Here is a 19127-nt window from a genome sequence, read left to right as displayed (position 1 = left end):
GAATCGAACCCGGCATGCCAGATTAGAAGTCCGCACTCCTAACCACTACACCAAACTGGCTCTCCAAAGCTACTAATTATTCTTATATTTCAAAGGGAAGAGAGAAAACCTTGGGATCAATCCTTTTTAACACCCTCAGTTCTCAGGGTTTATTACATGCAGAGAACAATGTTATTCCCATGATCATATGAAAGGAAATATCGGGGGGGGGGGGGGAACCTGGACAACCTGGGGGTGGAGCCTGGGGAGAATGGGTGTTGAGGAGGACAGGGATCTCAGTGGGGTACAATGTCATAGAGCCCACCTGCTGAAGCAGCAGCCATTCTCTCCAGGGAAACTGATCTCTATTGCCTGGGGATCAGGTGTAATAGTAGATCTCCAAGCCCCACCTTGGTAAAAGCAGAGATTTTAATTCTATTGCTGGCTAACCATTGGATCTAAAGCCCTGTCTGAAGATGTACATTCTGCACACTGGCTATTTTTAGTCGCTTTAGTTTTCGCCAAAAAGTTTTGATCCTTAGAAAGCATAAGTCTCGGAAAGTGAATAAAATATTCTGCGAAACTGTCATTTTTGAAAAATGCACAGTTCGTAAAAACATTAATCTTTTTCAAAGCAGAACACAGATTCTAAGTGTTCGTTTGACTATTCACTGCAAACCGCTCAAAAGTCAAAGAACGGGCGCCTGACAGCTTCTGATCCAGATGAAAATAATAGATTCCCTGCTATCTCTGTGATTGCAAAGATACATCGTTAATTAAAAGACTCGCATGCAACCCCCCCCCCCCCCGCTCCTTACTAAAATGACAGTCCACTGATTCCTTAGGGCAGGGGTAGTCAAACTGCGACCCTCCGGATGTCCATGGATTACAATTCCCAGGAGCCCCTGCCAGCGAACGCTGGCAGGGGCTCCTGGGAACTGTAGTCCATGGACATCTGGAGGGCCGCAGTTTGACTACCCCTGCCTTAGGGCCTAACCCACAAGTAGTACCGATTTTAAGAGGATTTAAATATCTCTAAAAAAAAACTGTTCATAAAGTTGAAAAAGCTGAAGCAGATTAATTTACTGTCAGTTCAGCGGACTAGAAGGTAAGGCATATTTTAGCAGTAACAACTTGCTCAATTAAGAAAGATTTTTACATATAAAAGGAATCTAGTTTGTCACGCTATTCACACCCAGAACTGAGAAAATGCAATTGAATGATGACAGAAACAGTTGCAGGGTTGACTCCCCCCCCCTCCCCCCCCCCCCCCCCCCCCCGCCAACAAGCAGGCATTTTACCTTAGTCTCCATATTAATTGGATCTGAGCTATTTGCATCACTCCCAGCACCAAATACCTTTACGGCAACATTTAGTTGTTGTTTTTTTAAGAAACCCAAATTCTTTTATTTTTTTACATCCTGCTTACTGGGAGAAAAAGAACTTAGAAAGAAGACCTGTGGTACCTGAAAAAATGGACAGATTTATTCAAATAAATACAACCCAGTTCATCAGCTGCCAAGAATCAAAAACAAAAACAAACAAACAAAACAAAAACCACCCCCACGAAAAAGGAGTTGGATTAACTGACAGCTGAATACCTTCACACAGAAGAGTCCCAGGATGGCCACACTGTTTCGAACTGATTGATTTGGCCCAAATTCAGTTGGTGAAAATGAATGTAATTTTATGGGTTGAGAAATAAAGGCAGAAGGAAAAGGAAAAGGAGAAGAAAGAGAAGAAGAAGAAGAAGAAGAAGAAGAAGAAGAAGAAGAGGAGGAGGAGGAGCAGGAGGAGGAGCAGGAGCAGGAGCAGGAGCAGGAGCAGGAGCAGGAGCAGAAGAAGAAGAAGAAGAAGAGGAGGAGGAGGAGGAGGAGGAGGAGGAGGAGCAGGAGGAGCAGGAGCAGGAGCAGGAGCAGGAGCAGGAGCAGGAGCAGGAGCAGGAGCAGGAGCAGAAGAAGAAGAAGAAGAAGAAGAAGAAGAAGAAGAAGAAGAAGAAGAAGAAGAGTTGGTTCTTATGCCACTTTACTCTACCAGAAGTCTTAAAGGAGCTTCCAGTTGCCTTCCCTTCTTCTCCACATAACAGACACCCTGTGAGGGAGGTGAGGCTGAGAGTTCCCTGATATTCCTGCTCTGCAAGAACAGCTCTCTCAGGGCTATAACGAGCTGAAGGTCACTCAGCTGGCTGCATGTGGAGAAGTGGGGAATCCAACCCGGCTCGCCAGATTAGAAGCCACCGCTCTTAACCACTACACCACGCTGTGTACGTTAAGACCTGCTATAACACAATGGTGTTGGCCAAGATCCAGCTCCATCTAAGCACATTTAAGTCCCGCCAACGGCATAAGTGGGAGAAATGTATTGACTTGGGGCAGATCATGCCTGGCAGGTTGGATGCCTACAGGAGTTCAAGATTCACTTACAGTTGTGGCACGTGGCTCCGCTGTATCCTGTCCCGTTGCAAGTGCAGGTGAAGCTGTCCCAGGTCTGAGTGCATTTGCTGCCGTGTTCACAGTGATTGGGCACACACCTGTCAGGGTGAGAGAACAACAACAACAAAAAGATTGCCACGTCAACCAGAGCGGATGTGCGCCTGCTCTGCGGGACTGCCCACGCAGGATGCCCTATAGGTGCCAAGCTGCCAGGCTGTGGCAATTAATCCTTATTAGCTCTAGGCAGAGGGCTATAATTGACGTAGGGAGATGCCAGGGACACAAGAAGATGATATATCACCCAGTGGGTCTTCTGTTTGCAAAGAGCCAGCAAAAGGAGGGAGGGAGGGATGGGGAGGAGGGAGGCAGAGAAACTATCTGTTCTCATCAACACTACGTTTTTACAAAGGTCAAACTAAATACTGGTACACATGATATAAAACTTTATATATATATGTTAAAGCAATGTCACGTCTTTTAAAAGAATACTATTCCACCAAGCTTCTTGACAGCCCTGGAATGGTTTCCTGAAAGGGTTAGTTCATTTTTTATATATATATTTTTTCAATTTGTTAAATATTTATTGGGTGATATAACCATATATGGTCATGTTGACCTGCCTCCCCTCCCCAAATGGCTGATGATGGGCTTGGAGGGGGTGGGAAGGGGAGGGCCCCTGGGTGGGCATGTCCAGAGCTATTCTTTCCAACCCAATTCTGCACAGTCGCACCACTTCTGGGATTTCTTGAAGCCTGGAGAATGTTTTAGGGATTTCCTCAATGGTAAAAATGTCGAGAAAAACTGTTTTAGCCATTGGGCCACTCTGCTTTGCTTTTGGTGGCTGTTTAAACTCCAAGAGGAGACTGAGTCCGATGCCAGGTGACTGTACTAGACCTCTGTACATGCATCTAATCACTGACAATAAAAGGACCCACTTAACTGAGCTATGTAGGCACCTGAAGAAAGGCATGAAGGGGAGGGTGGGCAGCAGACGGGTTAGGGGTGAGGCGGAGACCAGGCCATAAATAGCACCACATGCACTGGCCCCGCCTCTTTCACCCGGACTGCTCACAACAGACGGTTCTCCTGGCCACTCACCCTGGGGGAGTTAGCTTGGGCTACTGTTTTTTTCCATTGCGTGGTTTGACAGTTTGTGATGTTAAAAATATTGCCTGCATTATTATTGTCACAGCTTGCAGGATGGCATAGGGGGAGCCAGTGTTTTGGGGAGAGGTCCAGCCTGCATCCTGGACCCCCAAGTTGTGGGGCCTCCAAAGAGGTGGCTGGGTGTGAGTGGCCTGCCCCTAGTGGGCAGGCATAGGGCTCACACAGCGGGGTGGCTCAAGGTGGAACAATGGTGGTGTTTGCCCCCAGCGGTAGTCAAACTGTGGCCCTCCAGATGTCCATGGACTACAATCCCCTGCCAGCATTTGCTGGCAGGGGCTCATGGGAATTATAGTCCATGGACATCTGGGAGGGCCGCAGTTTGACTATCGCTGGGTTGGACAGTTCCCTGGTAGGGATCCTGGTGGGAAAGGAGCCCATGCTCCCGGCTGGGACACAGGAGGGGATTCCTTTGGGGACACCAGGATCAGGAAAGGTGGACGTGGTCTCCTCCCTATGCCAGACCAACACTCCTAGGTTTTGGTTAAAATAAAAAGCTGTGGCCTGGTTACGCCAAATCAATATGAAGAGTCACTGTCTTTCTTGAACCCGGTATTTCCCGCCTGCCTGTCCATAGTTGGAGGCAGCTATGATTCTGCAGACCACACACACACACTGAACCATGTCTCTTCCTGTCAACAAAGTCCAGCAAAAATCTTCCATCAGCAAACAAAAGTAATCCAGAAGAAGAAAGGAAGAAAGAAAAAGACAGGAACACAAAATGGAGGAAAGAACAAGAAGATGTATATTTATGTCTTGAAAAGGCACAAAATGTGATTTCAAAGATCTGAGTCTGGCTGGTACCTTTTCTATCAAGGATTCTTTTAATAATAGGAATTGCCATAAGACTTTTCTTGCTTTGGAAACTATTACTTTACTCTTCTTGGAGTGTGCTTTGAAACATTTCAAAGAAGCAATTTTCGCCCCCTTTATTAAATTTCCCTGCATCCAAGTTCAGCGCAGTTGCTCTATTTTCTGATCAATTTTCTTTTCACGTCAAGTTTCCCTTTCACCCAATACAATTTTGCCCCTGCACTTTTGGTATTATTATATTAGGGGAAAGATTAGGAGACCTCCTACCAATCAGGGAAATGAAAACAGTTCTGCAAAACAGAAAGGCAGTGAAAATTAAAACTGTACTTATCAGCAAGATTATTTTGATGTTCTTGGTGCCCCCATAATGGATCCAAAAAGCCTGGTGAATTAAAAGCAAAGAAAAAAAATCTCTTGAACATGCAGTTTATGTATTTGATTTGTGGTTGCTGAAATACTTCTGAGTAGGAGTATGATTAACCAATATTATTACTTTGGAGGGGGGGGGGGAACAGTATACCTCAAATGCTTTTTTAATCAGTTTCTTTCCTAACAGATGAGTCTGTGGGAGTGTGTCATTTTGTATTAATTTGTTGGTGACTATCAAGAAATGTCACATTTAAACTAAAAACTGACATATAAAGATGTTGTTCCATCCTTTCCTCAAAAAGCCTGTAACATCACACAATAGAAAAGTGCTGTATTGTCCATAAACAAAGCTGTCTGCCTGTTTTTGTTCACCCACAAGAAGAGCTGCAAATGCTTTCAAGTTAATACTGAATGTTACTTTGACTCCCAAACATTGGTTCCCGGGCTGTAAACCTGCCCAAGTTTGGCCCAAATTTTGGCTCATGAGTTGGTTTGTGTCCATATCTTTTGGTTCCTCTAGTCCCCTCTCTCCCTACAGTTGAACACAGCAACTCATTTCTCAGAAATGAGATAGATCAGAGGGCCAAATCAGACAAATGGACAGTATTTGTCACTGGTATGTAAATCAACTCAACAGTGGCCACAGAATTGGAAAAGGTCAGTTTACATTCCAATCCCAAAGAAGGGCAATGCCAAAGAATGTTCAAACTACTGCACCGTTGCACTCATTTCTCATGCTAGCAAAGTTATGCTCAAAATCCAACATGCTAGGCTCCAGCAATATATGGACCGAGAACTTACAGAAGTACAGGCGGGATTTCAAAGAGGCAGAGGAACTAGAGAACAAATTGCCAACATACTATGGATCATGGAGAAAGCTAGGGAGTTCCAGAAGAACATCTACTTCTGCTTCAGCCTTTGATTGTGTGGAGCACAACAAATTGTGGCAAGTTCTTAAAGAGATGGGAATACCAGAGCATCTTATCTGTCTCTTGAAAAACCTATATGCAGGTCAAGAAGCAACAGTGAGAACCGGGCATGGAATCACTGATTGGTTCAAAATTGAGAAAGGAGTTCGGCAAGGCTGTATTCTGTCGCCTTGCCTATTTAACTTGTATGCGGAGCACATCATGAGAAAGGTGGGGTTAGATGAGTCACAAATTGGGATCAAGATTGCAGGGAGAAATATTAACAACCTCAGACATGCAGATGATACAACTCTAATGGCAGAAAGCGAAGAGGAACTAAAGAGCCTCTTGATGCGGATGAAGGAGGACAGTGCAAAAGTTGGCTTGAAACTCAACATCAAGAAAACGAAGATAATGGCATCCGGCCCTCTCAATTCCTGACAAATAGATGGGGAAGAAATGGAGGTAGTGACAGATTTTATTTCCCTGGGCTCCAAGATTACTGCAGATGGGGACTGCAGCAAAGAAATTAAAAGACGCTTGCTCCTGGGGAGGAAAGCTATGCAAATCTAGTCAGCATCCTAAAAAGCAGAGACATCACCCTGTCAACTAAAGTGTGTCTAGTCAAGGCTATGGTCTTCCCAGCTGCAATGTATGGCTGTGAAAGTTGGACCATAAGGAAGGCTGAGCGTCAAAGAATTGAGGCTTTTGAACTCTGGTGCTGGAGAAGACTTTTACAAGTCCCTTGGACTGCAGGCGAACAAACCTGAAGGCGAACAAACCGGTCAGTCCTAGAGGAGATCAGCCCTGACTGCTTCTTAGAAGGCCAGATCATGAAGATGAAACTCAAATACTTTGGTCACCTCTTGAGAAGTAAGGACTCTCTGGAGAAGAGTCTAATGCTGGGAGCGAATGAGGGCAAAAGAAGAAGGGGACGACAGAGAATGAGGTGGCTGGATGGAGTCACTGAAGCAGTTGGTGCAAACTTAAATGGGCTCCGGGGAATGGTAGAGGACAGGAAGGCCTGGAGGATCATTGTCCATGGGGTCGCGATGGGTCGGACATGACTTCGCACCAAACAACAACAAATGTAAATCAAACATGATATTTTTTTGATGGTAGAATCCAAGTTGTGACCATTGCTTTAATACAATTTGTGTCACTTTCTTCAATCATTTCTTTATTTAAAGTACGAAAACAAAACATTTGCAAACCATCTCCCAAAGACGAAATACCAGCACTTTTCCTCCAGGTGTTATTCCATTTCCATTAATCCTTCAAACGCAAAACAGTTTAGAGCTGCACCTTACTGGCCTGGGGAGAACATTCTTCGGAGTGTTTGGCAGCCTCCCCAGGTGGCCGTGTTGCCCTAAAAAGAACTCTGCTTAGCAAGATGCCGCTGCATATTTTAATACTGATTGCTCTCACTAAATCACACTCTTTAAAGCTGCAAAGCATCTTTGGGGTGTTAACCTGAATGAAAAGGAAAATACAAGATGCCAGATCCACCAGCACATGTACAGGCGGGGTGAAGTGGGGAGTGATGAATACTGATAGGGTGTTAAAGCAGTTCACGCATCTGATTTTGATATACCTTGTTGGCTTCATCCTCTCTGCCAAAAGCCAACTTGCTCTGTGCCGGTGAAATGCTTTTGTAATGGGATTGCCTGCGTTCTCTCTCACTGCCGTCATAACAATACGCACAAACAGGCAAACTCTGGTGATCATCACCCATTTGGAAGAGTGTCATATGGGGTATAGTTTAAACTTTTAATGGGTTTAAACTTCAAGTACAACGATATAGGCTAGATATCAGGAAAAGAATTTTCACAGTCAGAGCAGTTCAGCAGTGGAATAGGCTGCCTAAGGAGGTGGGGAGCTCCCCCTCACTGGCAGTCTTCAAGCAAAGGTTGGATACACACTTTTCTTGGATGCTTTAGGATGCTTAGGGCTGATCCTGCATTGAGCAGGGGGTTGGACTAGATGGCCTGTATGGCCCCTTTCCAACTCTATGATTCTATGATTCTATGATAGTTGTCAGGCCCCAGCCAGCTCCAACCCTGTCTGAATCTGAGGAAGAGGCAAATCTCATGGTCTTGATAGGATCAGCCCTGAGATACAGGTCCTATCAACAGACTGGGCCTCAGAAACCCCAGAATTGCCTATGGAACCCAGCCCAGAATGTGAACCACAGCCACAACCAGGCATCTGGCCCCTCCAGCCTTTGGACACCAGTAAAGTGGATGAAAAAGCATTTCTGTCTTTGCAGACCCCTGTGTTCAGCTAAAGTTAGATTGCACTTAATGACATCCCCACTGAAAAATATCAAACCACATGCAGATTATGGCAGAAGAATAATCTGTTCCTCTACAATGCTGTAGAGCCCACCCTCCAAATCTTTTCAGGGGTTACTGTTCTTCCATCTTGTAACAAAGCGCCATGCACTAATGAATGAATGGTGCCATTGAGGAATCCTGACAAAGATGCTCCAGCAAACCAGCTGTGGTGCTGCATGGCTGCCCCAGCCGCACGCCAGGATGCGCACATGCGGCACTATGCTCGGGGCCAATTATTTTCATCTGCTGGAACCAGGGATATACAGTAAGCCATAAACAACTCATTTATCGCCGAACATTTTCCAACTAATTGCCTTGAATTACCACTTTACAGAAACAGGAAAAATAAATTTTATTATGTGCACACACAGGGAGAAAATGTCTGGTTTCGGAGATTGGAACAATCAATTCTAAGATACTAAAAATGAGGCACTTCTCAAGAAAATAATTATGATTATAATTTTTTCCCCTCTAGTAATGCATAGTTGAGTCTGAAAATGTTAACGACAGGATTCTTTCACGCTTAATTTTAATTTGGAACTGCCTATTTATTTTAATTACTCACTTCATTTAAAATCTTTTAAGTGTAGGTATGGGGGTGTGCTGGATTTTGGGGTGCCAACAACCTCCCCTGTTCTTTGTGCTACTGCATCCAGTAGAAAAGTCCAGAAGCACCTCAAGGACTAACAAAATCTGTAGGAGGGGATGAGCTTTCAGACTTCTTCAGATGTCTTCAGACACAGCATGATAAGACAGTGGCCGAATTATACTGAATACAAGATTGATTTAGGCAATATACTGCCAGTAACATAATTTACTAGTATATTATCAATGTTTGTGAACTAAACTTTTGATTATGATTTTGCAGAGCTCGGAGTCCGTGACAGCAGTTTAAAAATACTTATTAGGAAGCAGTGATTGAAGTTTGCTAAAAACAATATTGATTTAGGTAATAAACCCGTGGTAACATAAGGTACAGTTATAGTATTATATTGTTCTTTATTATTGTAAAACTATACTTATGGCGTGATTATAGTTTACAGGCACTTGAATGTGAGTATTATATCAAAAACAACAGTTTGTGAGAGATTATCAGAAAAAGAGGTGGGGAACTTTGTATAAGCAGAACAAAGTATATTGTTATTTGAAGTGTTACAAATGTAATTATTGATTGTATATATTATTTTAGCTTTTTAGGGAAAGCCACTGAGGAAAAGCTTGATCCTGGAAAACAGCAACAGCTATCTAGATACTGTTTTGGCTTGACCGTAAGACCAAAGTACATTCCAACGAAAAGAAAAAAAACATACTGCATTTCTCTACCTGAAGGAGTCTCCAAGCGGCTTATATTCGCCTTCCCTTTCCTCTCCCAACAACAGACACCCTGTGAGGGAGGGGAGGCTGAGAGAGCCCTGAGATTACTGCTCGGTCAGAACAGCTTTAGCAGTGCTGTGGCGAGCCCAAGGTCACCCAGCTGGCTGCATGTGAAGGAGCAGGGAATCAAACTCGACTCGCCAGATTAGAAGTCCATGTTCCTAACCACTACACCAAGCTGCTCAACTTCCTGTTGAGCAGACGATTGTGGTGGTTTGCCAAGTGCCTCTATGCAGGCGACAATGAAGACATATTTTGTTTTTTGAAAAGTTTGATAAACAAGGACCATTCTTTCCCTTTACATCTGTTTCTTCTAGAATTTCAGGTGCGCTGAAAAATGCACACACGCAAACACAATCGCACTATAAACATGAATTTGCCTTTCCAGCCACTGAGGATGGGCAGCAGGCCGATCATAGAAAATTAATTTGTTTTCTTTATTTATGGGCCCCTCCAACATATGTTAAAATCATGCCATGCATTACCAAGGGTACCCGTTGTTTCTTTCTTTAGAGTGGAAAGGCTGTCCAAACAAAAAATGAGAATGGTAACATCTAGGGACAGCTGGTGCATAATTTAGGGTAGCCATTCTCAATGGGGGGGCTGGCACATTTGAAGGGGGCCACAGACAGAAAATATAAGAAGCAGAGCCTAAAGAGTTTATGGGGGGGGGTCAAGTAACTGAACCAATGAAGTACACTTCTTGTTAGATATGACATCATGAATTGCTAGAAATTACACCCTTCGTCAAGGGAAAGAAACAAAAATCATGTCACCTGTTCCTTTGTGAATGCTTGATTAATGCATTCAGGAAGAAAATGAAACCACATGCTTCTCTTGGTTGAATGTTCTAGAAATCTATGGCAAAGTGCACCAAGTATAGTTATTTCACCCTTAGTTTAGGCCTTTTTTAGCCTGGCTCACTGTGCAAGAGGCCAGCCCACTGTAGGGGGCTCTGGAACCTGAGAAGAGCTTCTGAAAGAGCTGTGACCAAAAAAAGGTTGAGAATGGCTGATTTAGGGAAAGAGGAAGCTGAGCTTGACATTCTGTTCCGTATTAGTGTTCCGTATTGGACAGAGTGGCAGACTCGGCAATCAGTTTTATTCTGTTTTAATGTTTATGATCTAATGTATTCATTTTTATCCCTACTTTGTATACAATTCCGTTTTTATTCTATTGTAATCTGCCCCATGTCTCATGAGATTAAATATAACATAAATTAAATATAACAATAATATACTATTATTATCATTATTCACATCTCCCAATCTCCCTATCTCTATGAAGCCCTATCAGTGACCTTGGACCACTTTCTGGAAGCCAACAAGATATGATTCCGAGATCACTGATCAGGATCTCCTGTGGGCTCCTTTCTGAAAACTATGAAACAGGTGCAGAAGGAGGGACCAAAGTAATTCTGAAGAAACAAGTTGAAACCTTTCCTCCCCAATTTTTCCAGCTTAAATCCTCTGAAAATGAAACATGTACTTCAGTGAAAATATACAAGTATACAGTTCCCACCTGGCTGAACAGCAACTCCTAGGTGATGTTTGTGGGTATAAACTTGTATAAAATCAGGGTTAAATTTCACTCAGCCCTGACCTTGATGGCTGAAGCTAGACCAATTTCATCTCATCACAGAAGCTAAGCAGGGTCAGTACTTGGGTGGGAGACCACTAAGGAATTCCAGGGACACTATGCAGAAGGAGACAGAGGTAAACCAACGCTGTTAGTCTCTTGCCTGGCCAACCCTATGAGGTTCCCACAAGTCGGCTGTGACTCGACGGCATTTTGCACATACACAAATTTATCTGCCTCTCTCCTTACACATGCCAATATGTAGTGGATAGATAGCCCAAGACACCTTGATTGACCTTCATGAGTGAGTAGGGATCTGAACCCAGAATTCTGCAGTCCTAACTTCACCACTGTACCACAGTAAACGAGAGGCACTGTCTACTTTCGATGCTCGTTATCAGTATCAATTAATGTGTCCAAACCATCAATAAAATCATAATGAATAACAAACTTCTCCCCTGCAGAAGCAGCTTGACATTTCATAAATGACTCAGAAATATTCTTATGGTGAGGCTCCACTCTCATAAAGCTGGGTTACATTTAAATTATGTGCTAGCCCCTTATTTATAGTCTCAAGGACATAACTTGGAAACCACGGCTCCCAACCAGAGAAGTGTCTAAAGGAGGGCTGTGAAATTATATTGCAATTTTCCCAGCTACAGTAGTAGATTATTCTGAGAACGTATATAATAAATAATGATGCTATGCAAATAAGCTTTCCTTCAAATGATGGGGGACTGGGATACAACACTACAAATTTTAATAAAAAAGCAAGGGTGGTTTACAAGATAATGATAGTTCTTACTGACAGAAGACTACATGGTTCCCCATTGAATGCAAACTACAATTTAAGTCAGGAGGCTGTGCTGGCAAAATGGATTACTGAAATTCCAGGATAAAAGCAGAAAAATCCATAATGTTGTGAAAGAAAGAAAAAATAGCTATTACTAATAAAGAATTGACGGCCAGTTGCATATGAAAAAAGGGAATTTAATCATGCATGCAATGTGCAAAAATGCTACTGCACCCCCTCCTCAAAAAGATAAATGACTCGAAAGAAAGAAAGAAAGAAAGAAAGAAAGAAAGAAAGAAAGAAAGAAAGAAAGAAAGAAAGAAAGAAAGAAAGAAAGAAAGACATTGTCCAGAATATATTGCCCTTCTTTAGAACTGGGATTTTTTATTAAGTTGAAGGGCTCAATTTAAATTTTTTGTGCAGCAGTCGCTGTGTGTGGAGATATATCAGAGAACAGGGTTTTCTCTTGCCCCAAAGGGACAGACCAGAACCAATGGGATGAAATAAATTAAAAAGAAGTTCTGTCTAAACATCCGGAAGAAGTTCCTGATAGTTAGAGCGGTTTCTCAGTGAAACAGGCTTCCTCAGGAGGTGGTGGGTTCTCCATCTTTGGAAATTTTTTAATAGAGGCTAGATAGCCATCTGACGGAGAGGCTGATTCTGTGAAGGCTCAAGGGTGTGGCAGGTTACAGTTGATGAGTGATTGGGATGTGAGTGTCCTGCATAGTGCAGAGGGTTGGACTAGATGACCCAGGAGATCCCTTCCAATTCTATGATTCTAGGGTGCTGTTCCCTGATAATAACTGGGACGGTAGAAGTATCAACATACAGACCTAGAAAGTTGATTTCGTCATGACTGATTGTGAAACCATGGGCACTGCATGGCTCTTGCAGCCTGCGATGGACATTACCAAGGCATGGTCCTACTAAGAAGATGAACACTGTATAAAGGTAAAAGGTAAAGGTATCCCCTGTGCAAGCACCGGGTCATGTCTGACCCTTGGGGTGACGCCCTCTAGCGTTTTCATGGCAGACTCAATACGGGGTGGTTTGCCAGTGCCTTCCCCAGTCATTACCGTTTACCCCCCAGCAAGCTGGGTCCTCATTTTACCGACCTCGGAAGGATGGAAGGCTGAGTCAACCTTGAGCCGGCTGCTGGGATCGAACTCCCAGCCTCATGGGCAGACAGCTTCAGACAGCATGTCTGCTGCCTTATCACACTGCGCCACAAGAGGCTCTGAACACTGTATAAGAACGATCAAATACAGAACACAATTACACATTCAAGGAAGCATAGCATTCAGGAGAGCCACATCCTCTCTGGACCTGGAGCCCCTGAAAATTGAACAACTCATTTGATTTGTCTTTGGTTTCATAAACTGGGTTGTAATTTTACACAGGGGTCTCCAAGAAGTGGGTCACGAGCTACTGGTAGCTCACCAGATGGATCAGAGTAGTTCATGCATCCTCTAGAACAGGGTTTCTCAACCAGGGTTTCGTGAAACCCCGGGGTTTCTTGACAGCCATGGAAGGGTATCCTGAATGAGTAGAAGTTAATTATTTTTTTATATATTTTTAAAAATTGTTAAACATTTATTGAGTAATATGACCATATATGGTCATGTTGATCCATCCACCTCTCCCAAAAATGTCCAATGATGGGCCAGGAGAGGTGGGAAAGGGAAAGGTCCCAGGTGGATGAGTACACAGCTCTGTTTCCCAAGCATATTCTGCACGATCACACCACTTCTGCGGGTTCTCGGAGCCTGAAGAATGTTTCAGGGGTTTCTCAGTGGTAAAAACAGTTGAGAAAGGTGGCTCCAGAACAATCAAGAGAGGGGGATCAACTACTTTCAGTATCCCTGTTTCCAAACGTATTAAAGCATTTGATCTGGAATGAGGGAGCCAAAGGATGGCCCTAAGATATTTAGATTGGACCCATTCTATACAGGCTATATGTGTCCCCCAAGGAGTCAACAGAGGTACCATACAGGAGATGAGAGAGGGAATCAAGATGGGGAGCCATGTTAGTCTGTCTATAGCAGCAGAAAAAAGCAAGAATCCAGTTGTACCTTGAAGACTAACAAGATCTGTGGCATGGAAGGAGCTTTTGTGAGTCACTGCTGATATCTACAATACAATACCTTTATTGGCATAAAGCAGATAAGCAGGATAAACAAAGTTAGTCACTGCTGATATCTGAAGAGGCGACCAATGACTCTCGAAAGCTTCTCCCCCGTCATACATTTTGTTAGCCTTTAAGGTGCTACTGGACTTTTGCTCTTTTCTGCTTCTTAAGAACAATGTTTCTCAACTGGAGGGTCATTACCCAAAAGGAATAAAGAAACCTCTTAAAGACCCATGATGCACAGCGGCAGCTATGCCGCGCTGCTGCTGTGCCGTTGTGGCAGGGCCCAAAGCCCCGCCTTCCCCGTGTATGCACGGGGGCGGAGCTCCACCAGCTGTGCCAGCACAACGGCCCCATGCACGTAACGTGGGGCCGGAAGTGCCAGGAGCGCAGGCAAGCTGCAGCAGTGGCTGGGGGAGGGGATTAGGGACAGGGGGCCCCCACTGCAGGATTGTGGGGAGCAACATGCTGCTACCCGACCATAGTGGGGGTGGGGGATCGCCCCCGTCAGCTCGGTGGAACCGTGGAGCCAGCAGAGGCGAGAGGCATCCCCGCAGGCATGCCAAAGTTTGGGGGGAGAAGACGGGCCAAAAGCCCGGTTCCTCCAATTATGCATCCATTTATTCCTCCAATTATGCATCCATCGGGCTGGCCCTCACCTGTGCCCTTGGGAGTCCCAGGACTCTGGAAGAATATTTCTGAGTCATTTATGAAATGTCTTCCAAGGGCCTGGTCCGGGACACGCCCGCACTGGCAGCGGCAGTGTGCATAATCAGGGATTTTCCCCGATGCCCTGCTGCCACCAGCACAGGTGTTCCGGCCCGTGCATAATGGGTCAAAGTGGGTTGCAAGTCAGTACCCCCAATGGACACTTCTGCCCTTGACATCATTTTTTCTCCCTTCATGCAGCTTGTTAACTTCCTACATCCTCACCTTGGACCTCCCTTTATGGCAATAATGGGGGTGGGGGTGGAGGAAATGATGTCTACTGGGAAGCTAGTCACTTTGGAATAGTAACAAAGGGGACATGCTTGCTCTCTTTAAGTATTTGAAAGGTTGTCATTTGGAGGTGGGCAGGGAGCACTTAGATATCAGGAAATCTTTTTTCCACAGAGTAGTTCAGCAGTGAAATTGACTGCCTGAGGAGGTGGTGATTTCCCCCTCACCGGCGGTCTTTAAGCAGCGACTGGACAGGTACTTATTATGAATGCTTCAAGTTGATCCTACATTAAGCAGGGGGTTGAACTAGATGGCCTGGATGGCCCCTTCCAGCTCTATATTTCTCACTGGAAGGAGAGGGGGGATAAGGCCCGGGAGTTGGTGGGAGCTCTTCAATGTGTAGGAAAGAAAGAGGAAGTGAGAAAAGGGATGTGTGAAAAGACATGACCTTCATCTGGGGGCTGTTCCTTCAGCCCCTAGGCTTCCTGCCCAGCCCCCTGCAGCACCTCAATTCCCTTTGCCTGCTGCAGAAGATATATCACACCAGTTTTTTTTCATTGCTGACACTTTTGCCACCAGCTGCCATCTTTGCATCTCTTCAAACTCTACTCTGCACCATATGAAATAAATTTGGACTTGGGGTCACCATTGGGGTTACCATTCCTCTAGAACAGCCATTCTCAACACTTCCTTGGCCACACCCCTTTTAGGAGCTCTTCTCGGGATCCAGGGCCCCTGCAGTAGACTGGGCACTTGTGCAATGAGCGAGGCTTAAAAAGGCCTAAGGAAAGAGTGAAGTATTTAAACTCAATGTGCCTGGACTTATACATATGCAAGACAGATTGTTATTTGACCAAGAGAACCTTGTGTGTCCATTTTTCTCCTGAATGCATTAATGCAAGCACACACAAAAGAATGGATGACATGATTTTTTTCTCTTGATGAAGGTCGAACTTTCTAGCATTTGACATCATACGTGAAAAAAAGGGTATTTCATCAGTTCAGTTACCAGCCCTTTGGGGTCCCCTTCTCACACTTTCCAGTCTGTGGCTCCCTTCAGATATGCCAGGGCCCCCAAGAAGCCATGTGCCCCCCTTTGAGAATGGCTGACCTAGAAAAAATGATTGCAAAAGAAAAAAAAAATCTGCTCCATGCTGGGGTTTTTTTTTTAAAGCTTTCATTTCAAACTAGATATTGAGCCCACTGTAGGCAAAATACAGCAGGCGCTAGGGAGGGTTGGAGGAAGGGTGGGGGGAAGGTCCTTTTGGGGGAGGGGGAGGTAGTGAAGAGTGGGTGGGTGGGCTAGAAAGTGGCAGCGGAGGGTAGCGCGGAGGGGGGGCGGGCTCGGCAGAAGAGGGGAAAGCCATTCGCCCAGCCCCCCCCCCGAGGTCTGTGGCTTGGTGCGGCGAAAGGAGCAGGCCTGCTCCTTTTGTTGTGCTGAAGCCATTCCCCCACCCCCCAGTCACCCTTCGGGGACTCACCAGCGGCAAAGGCTCTTCACTTCTGGCGGCGACTCCCTGGAGGGCTCAGCTAAGGATGGGCCAAGTAGCCAATGGGGAGCCGCACTTCGCGTGGCTCCCTATTGGCTACTTGGACCTGGAGTGAGACTTGGAGGGGCCAATAAGGAGCTGCTTCGTGGCTCCTGATTGGCACCTCTTTTATCCCAGACTCGGCCCGCCCCTTTCTCCTCCCCTTTTACCCCTTAGCCTTTTATTTAGACCGCTCCGCAGGAGCGGTTTAAAGATGATTTTGCTCTGTGCCAAATCACAGAGCTTCATGTAGCTTCATTTCTGGTGCTTTTCTGTTTATAAGACAGAACAAAACTTGGTAACATTCCTAGCAAGGGGCAGTGGGTATTATTTCATCACTCATTCAAGAAAAGATTGGTAACTCTTCTTCCATACCTCACATTCATGAACTTTATGTGCTACCTCATACATCTCTCCAAAACATGGCTTGGATCTTTTTACATGAAAAAAACATGAATAGAAGTTCTAAAGAGAATTTTGCCTACTGATACGCCATAACTTTTTGATCCCAGAATTCTTCCTTCCTTCCTTCCTTCCTTCCTTCCTTCCTTCCTTCCTTCCTTCCTTCCTTCCTTCCTTCCTTCCTTCCTTCCTTCCTTCCTTCCTTCCTTCCTTCCCTCCCTCCCTAGTTTTGAAACTTATTCATGGGGGGGGGGGGGCATTCTGTCACCTGAGCTCCACCTGCAGTGGAAAAACAGTCCTTGTTGTTCATCTGCTGTTTATGAGAATGTGCCTAAAATTAGCATGTTTACAGTCGATTCAAGCTGGGCCTTTTAAACTTGGGTACAAGAGGTATCTCTGTTTAAATAACAGTACACACGCTGTTAAATGGATAGTTCTGTCTATTTAGTTCAGCCTTTCTCAACTTTTTTGCTGTCGAAACTCCAGAAACATTAGTCAAACTTTGAGAAACCCCAGAAGTGGTGCAATAGTCCAGAATATGGTTGGGAAGCATATGCCTGCAAAGGGCCCCTCCCCTTCCCACCCCCTCCAGGCCCATCACTGGCCGTTTTGGGAGGGGTGGATTAACAACCATATATGGTTATTTCACCCAATAAATGTTTAACGAGTTTTAAAAAAATTAATTAACTCCCACCCATTAAAGAAACCCTTCCAGGTTTCCCAAACCCTGTCTGAGAGAGACTTATCTAGTTCCTTCTAGACTTTGCAAACAAGGACACTGGATTCCTTCTGGATCTCTCCTTCAGTATTTGCTGCCTCCAGCTTAACTCTTAATGAAGGCACAGCATGGACAACTGACAACCCACCGTGTTTGTTTTTGTTATTATACTATTTAAACACTGATCTGTTTGGCCCTGAGGTCAGAAATTAGATAGATGGATAGATGGTTTGTGCTTATGATGAATTCTGAGATTCTGAGATTCTCATTTTTCTCAGGGAGGAAGGCCTACTGTAAGATCATAAACTATTCCAGGCACAGAATGAAAGTAAGTTTAAAAAGTTTTAAAAAGTGGAAGAAATTGAGCCAGTTGTAGGTCTTCAGTAAACCATTTGAGGAGAGATTCTGGTTTTGTATTATGTACACTGTAACAAAATCTTGGACAAACATTAGTAGAATATGTAACATTAGTAGAATATGTGGTAGCTAAGTAAGAACACTTCCATGCCAAGGCTTACCCAGAGAACCTCTGGACTGACTGCCATAAATATCATTTAAAAAAGAGAAAAGTCGTAACCAGAAGAATCTGGGTATTTATTTTTCACTCTTACCCCCCCCCTTTCTACTATAGCCCCCTTTCCACAGGGGTTCTGTACATGTATATCCCATAATGTTCAGCAAAGCATTTCTGGTGGTCATAGAGGGTTTCTCCTTTCCACCAGCAGACAAAACTGTAGTTAAGAACTAGAGTTTGGGTGAATGCTAGAGCATCACCCTTAGACAAGGACATCATTTCTGGTCGCACCAGAAATGACATCCCCACTCTGGTGACCCTCCACCAGGTAAGTTTCCTACCACCCAGCTGGCTGCATGTGGAGAAGCAGGGACCCAGACCTGGCTCTCCAGATTAGAGGACCCCATTCTCACCCACTGCACCAAGCTGGCTCTTATCCTGTCTATTGTCCCCATCATGCTTACTGAGGGCCTCAGGAATCCGATAGCTCTGTCAACAACAATTTCTGCTCCACTCTCAAAAGTTGTTGCTGACAAAATGGCTCCTATCAGAATTTGGGACCCACGGGTATATGGAAATGCCAACGCAACCTTCTGAATTTACAAAACTCCACAATAAAGAGGAAGTCTGTGGGTATCTTGTGAAGAAGCCTTTTGGAATTGTTAAGAGATAGCTACAAGAAAATTCATTTTTCACTGCCTTCTATTATTTGTGTGTGCTTTCTCACTGCCAAATTTGATCTGAGAATAAGGAACATGAGCCAAGAATCCCAGCTTTCTTTCTTTCTTTCTTTCTTTCTTTCTTTCTTTCTTTCTTTCTTTCTTTCTTTCTTTCTTTCTTTCTTTCTTTCTTTCTTTCTTTCTTTCTTTCTTTCTTTCTTTCTTTCTTTCTTTCTTTCTTTCTTTCATTTTTATGTGCATTTTGGACATTGCAGGACAAGTGTGATGGATTAGGAGATGGGGAATGGTTGTTACGTTTATTTGCATATTTTATTATATTTTTATTTGTGTATGGCAGAGTGTGGCCAGCTGACATCATTTCCATGGTATTTCAAAGCCTGAAAAAATATTTCCATGGTACCTCCACAGTCAATAGATTGGAAAAAGCTGCTGTGTAGAGTTACCTAGCAAGAAGCTTACTGTAATTCTAAG

General features: G+C 44.4%; 1 protein-coding gene across 2 annotated transcripts in view; it reads right to left on the bottom strand.

The window, feature by feature from the left end:
• The window catches only part of CNTNAP2 (contactin associated protein 2), a 1139689-nt gene that overhangs the window by 389843 nt on the left and 730719 nt on the right, over positions 1-19127 (bottom strand). For both annotated transcript variants that reach the window (XM_077304685.1, XM_077304684.1), the window contains exon 11: positions 2403-2509. In XM_077304685.1, coding sequence (XP_077160800.1) covers positions 2403-2509 — 107 coding nt within the window. The remainder of the gene's footprint in view (positions 1-2402; positions 2510-19127) is intronic.

Source organism: Paroedura picta, chromosome 11 (assembly GCF_049243985.1).
Source record: "Paroedura picta isolate Pp20150507F chromosome 11, Ppicta_v3.0, whole genome shotgun sequence".
NCBI lineage: Eukaryota > Metazoa > Chordata > Lepidosauria > Squamata > Gekkonidae > Paroedura > Paroedura picta.
The sequence above is the reverse complement of the archived record's forward strand: the minus strand, read 5'-3'. Positions and strand labels throughout refer to the sequence as shown.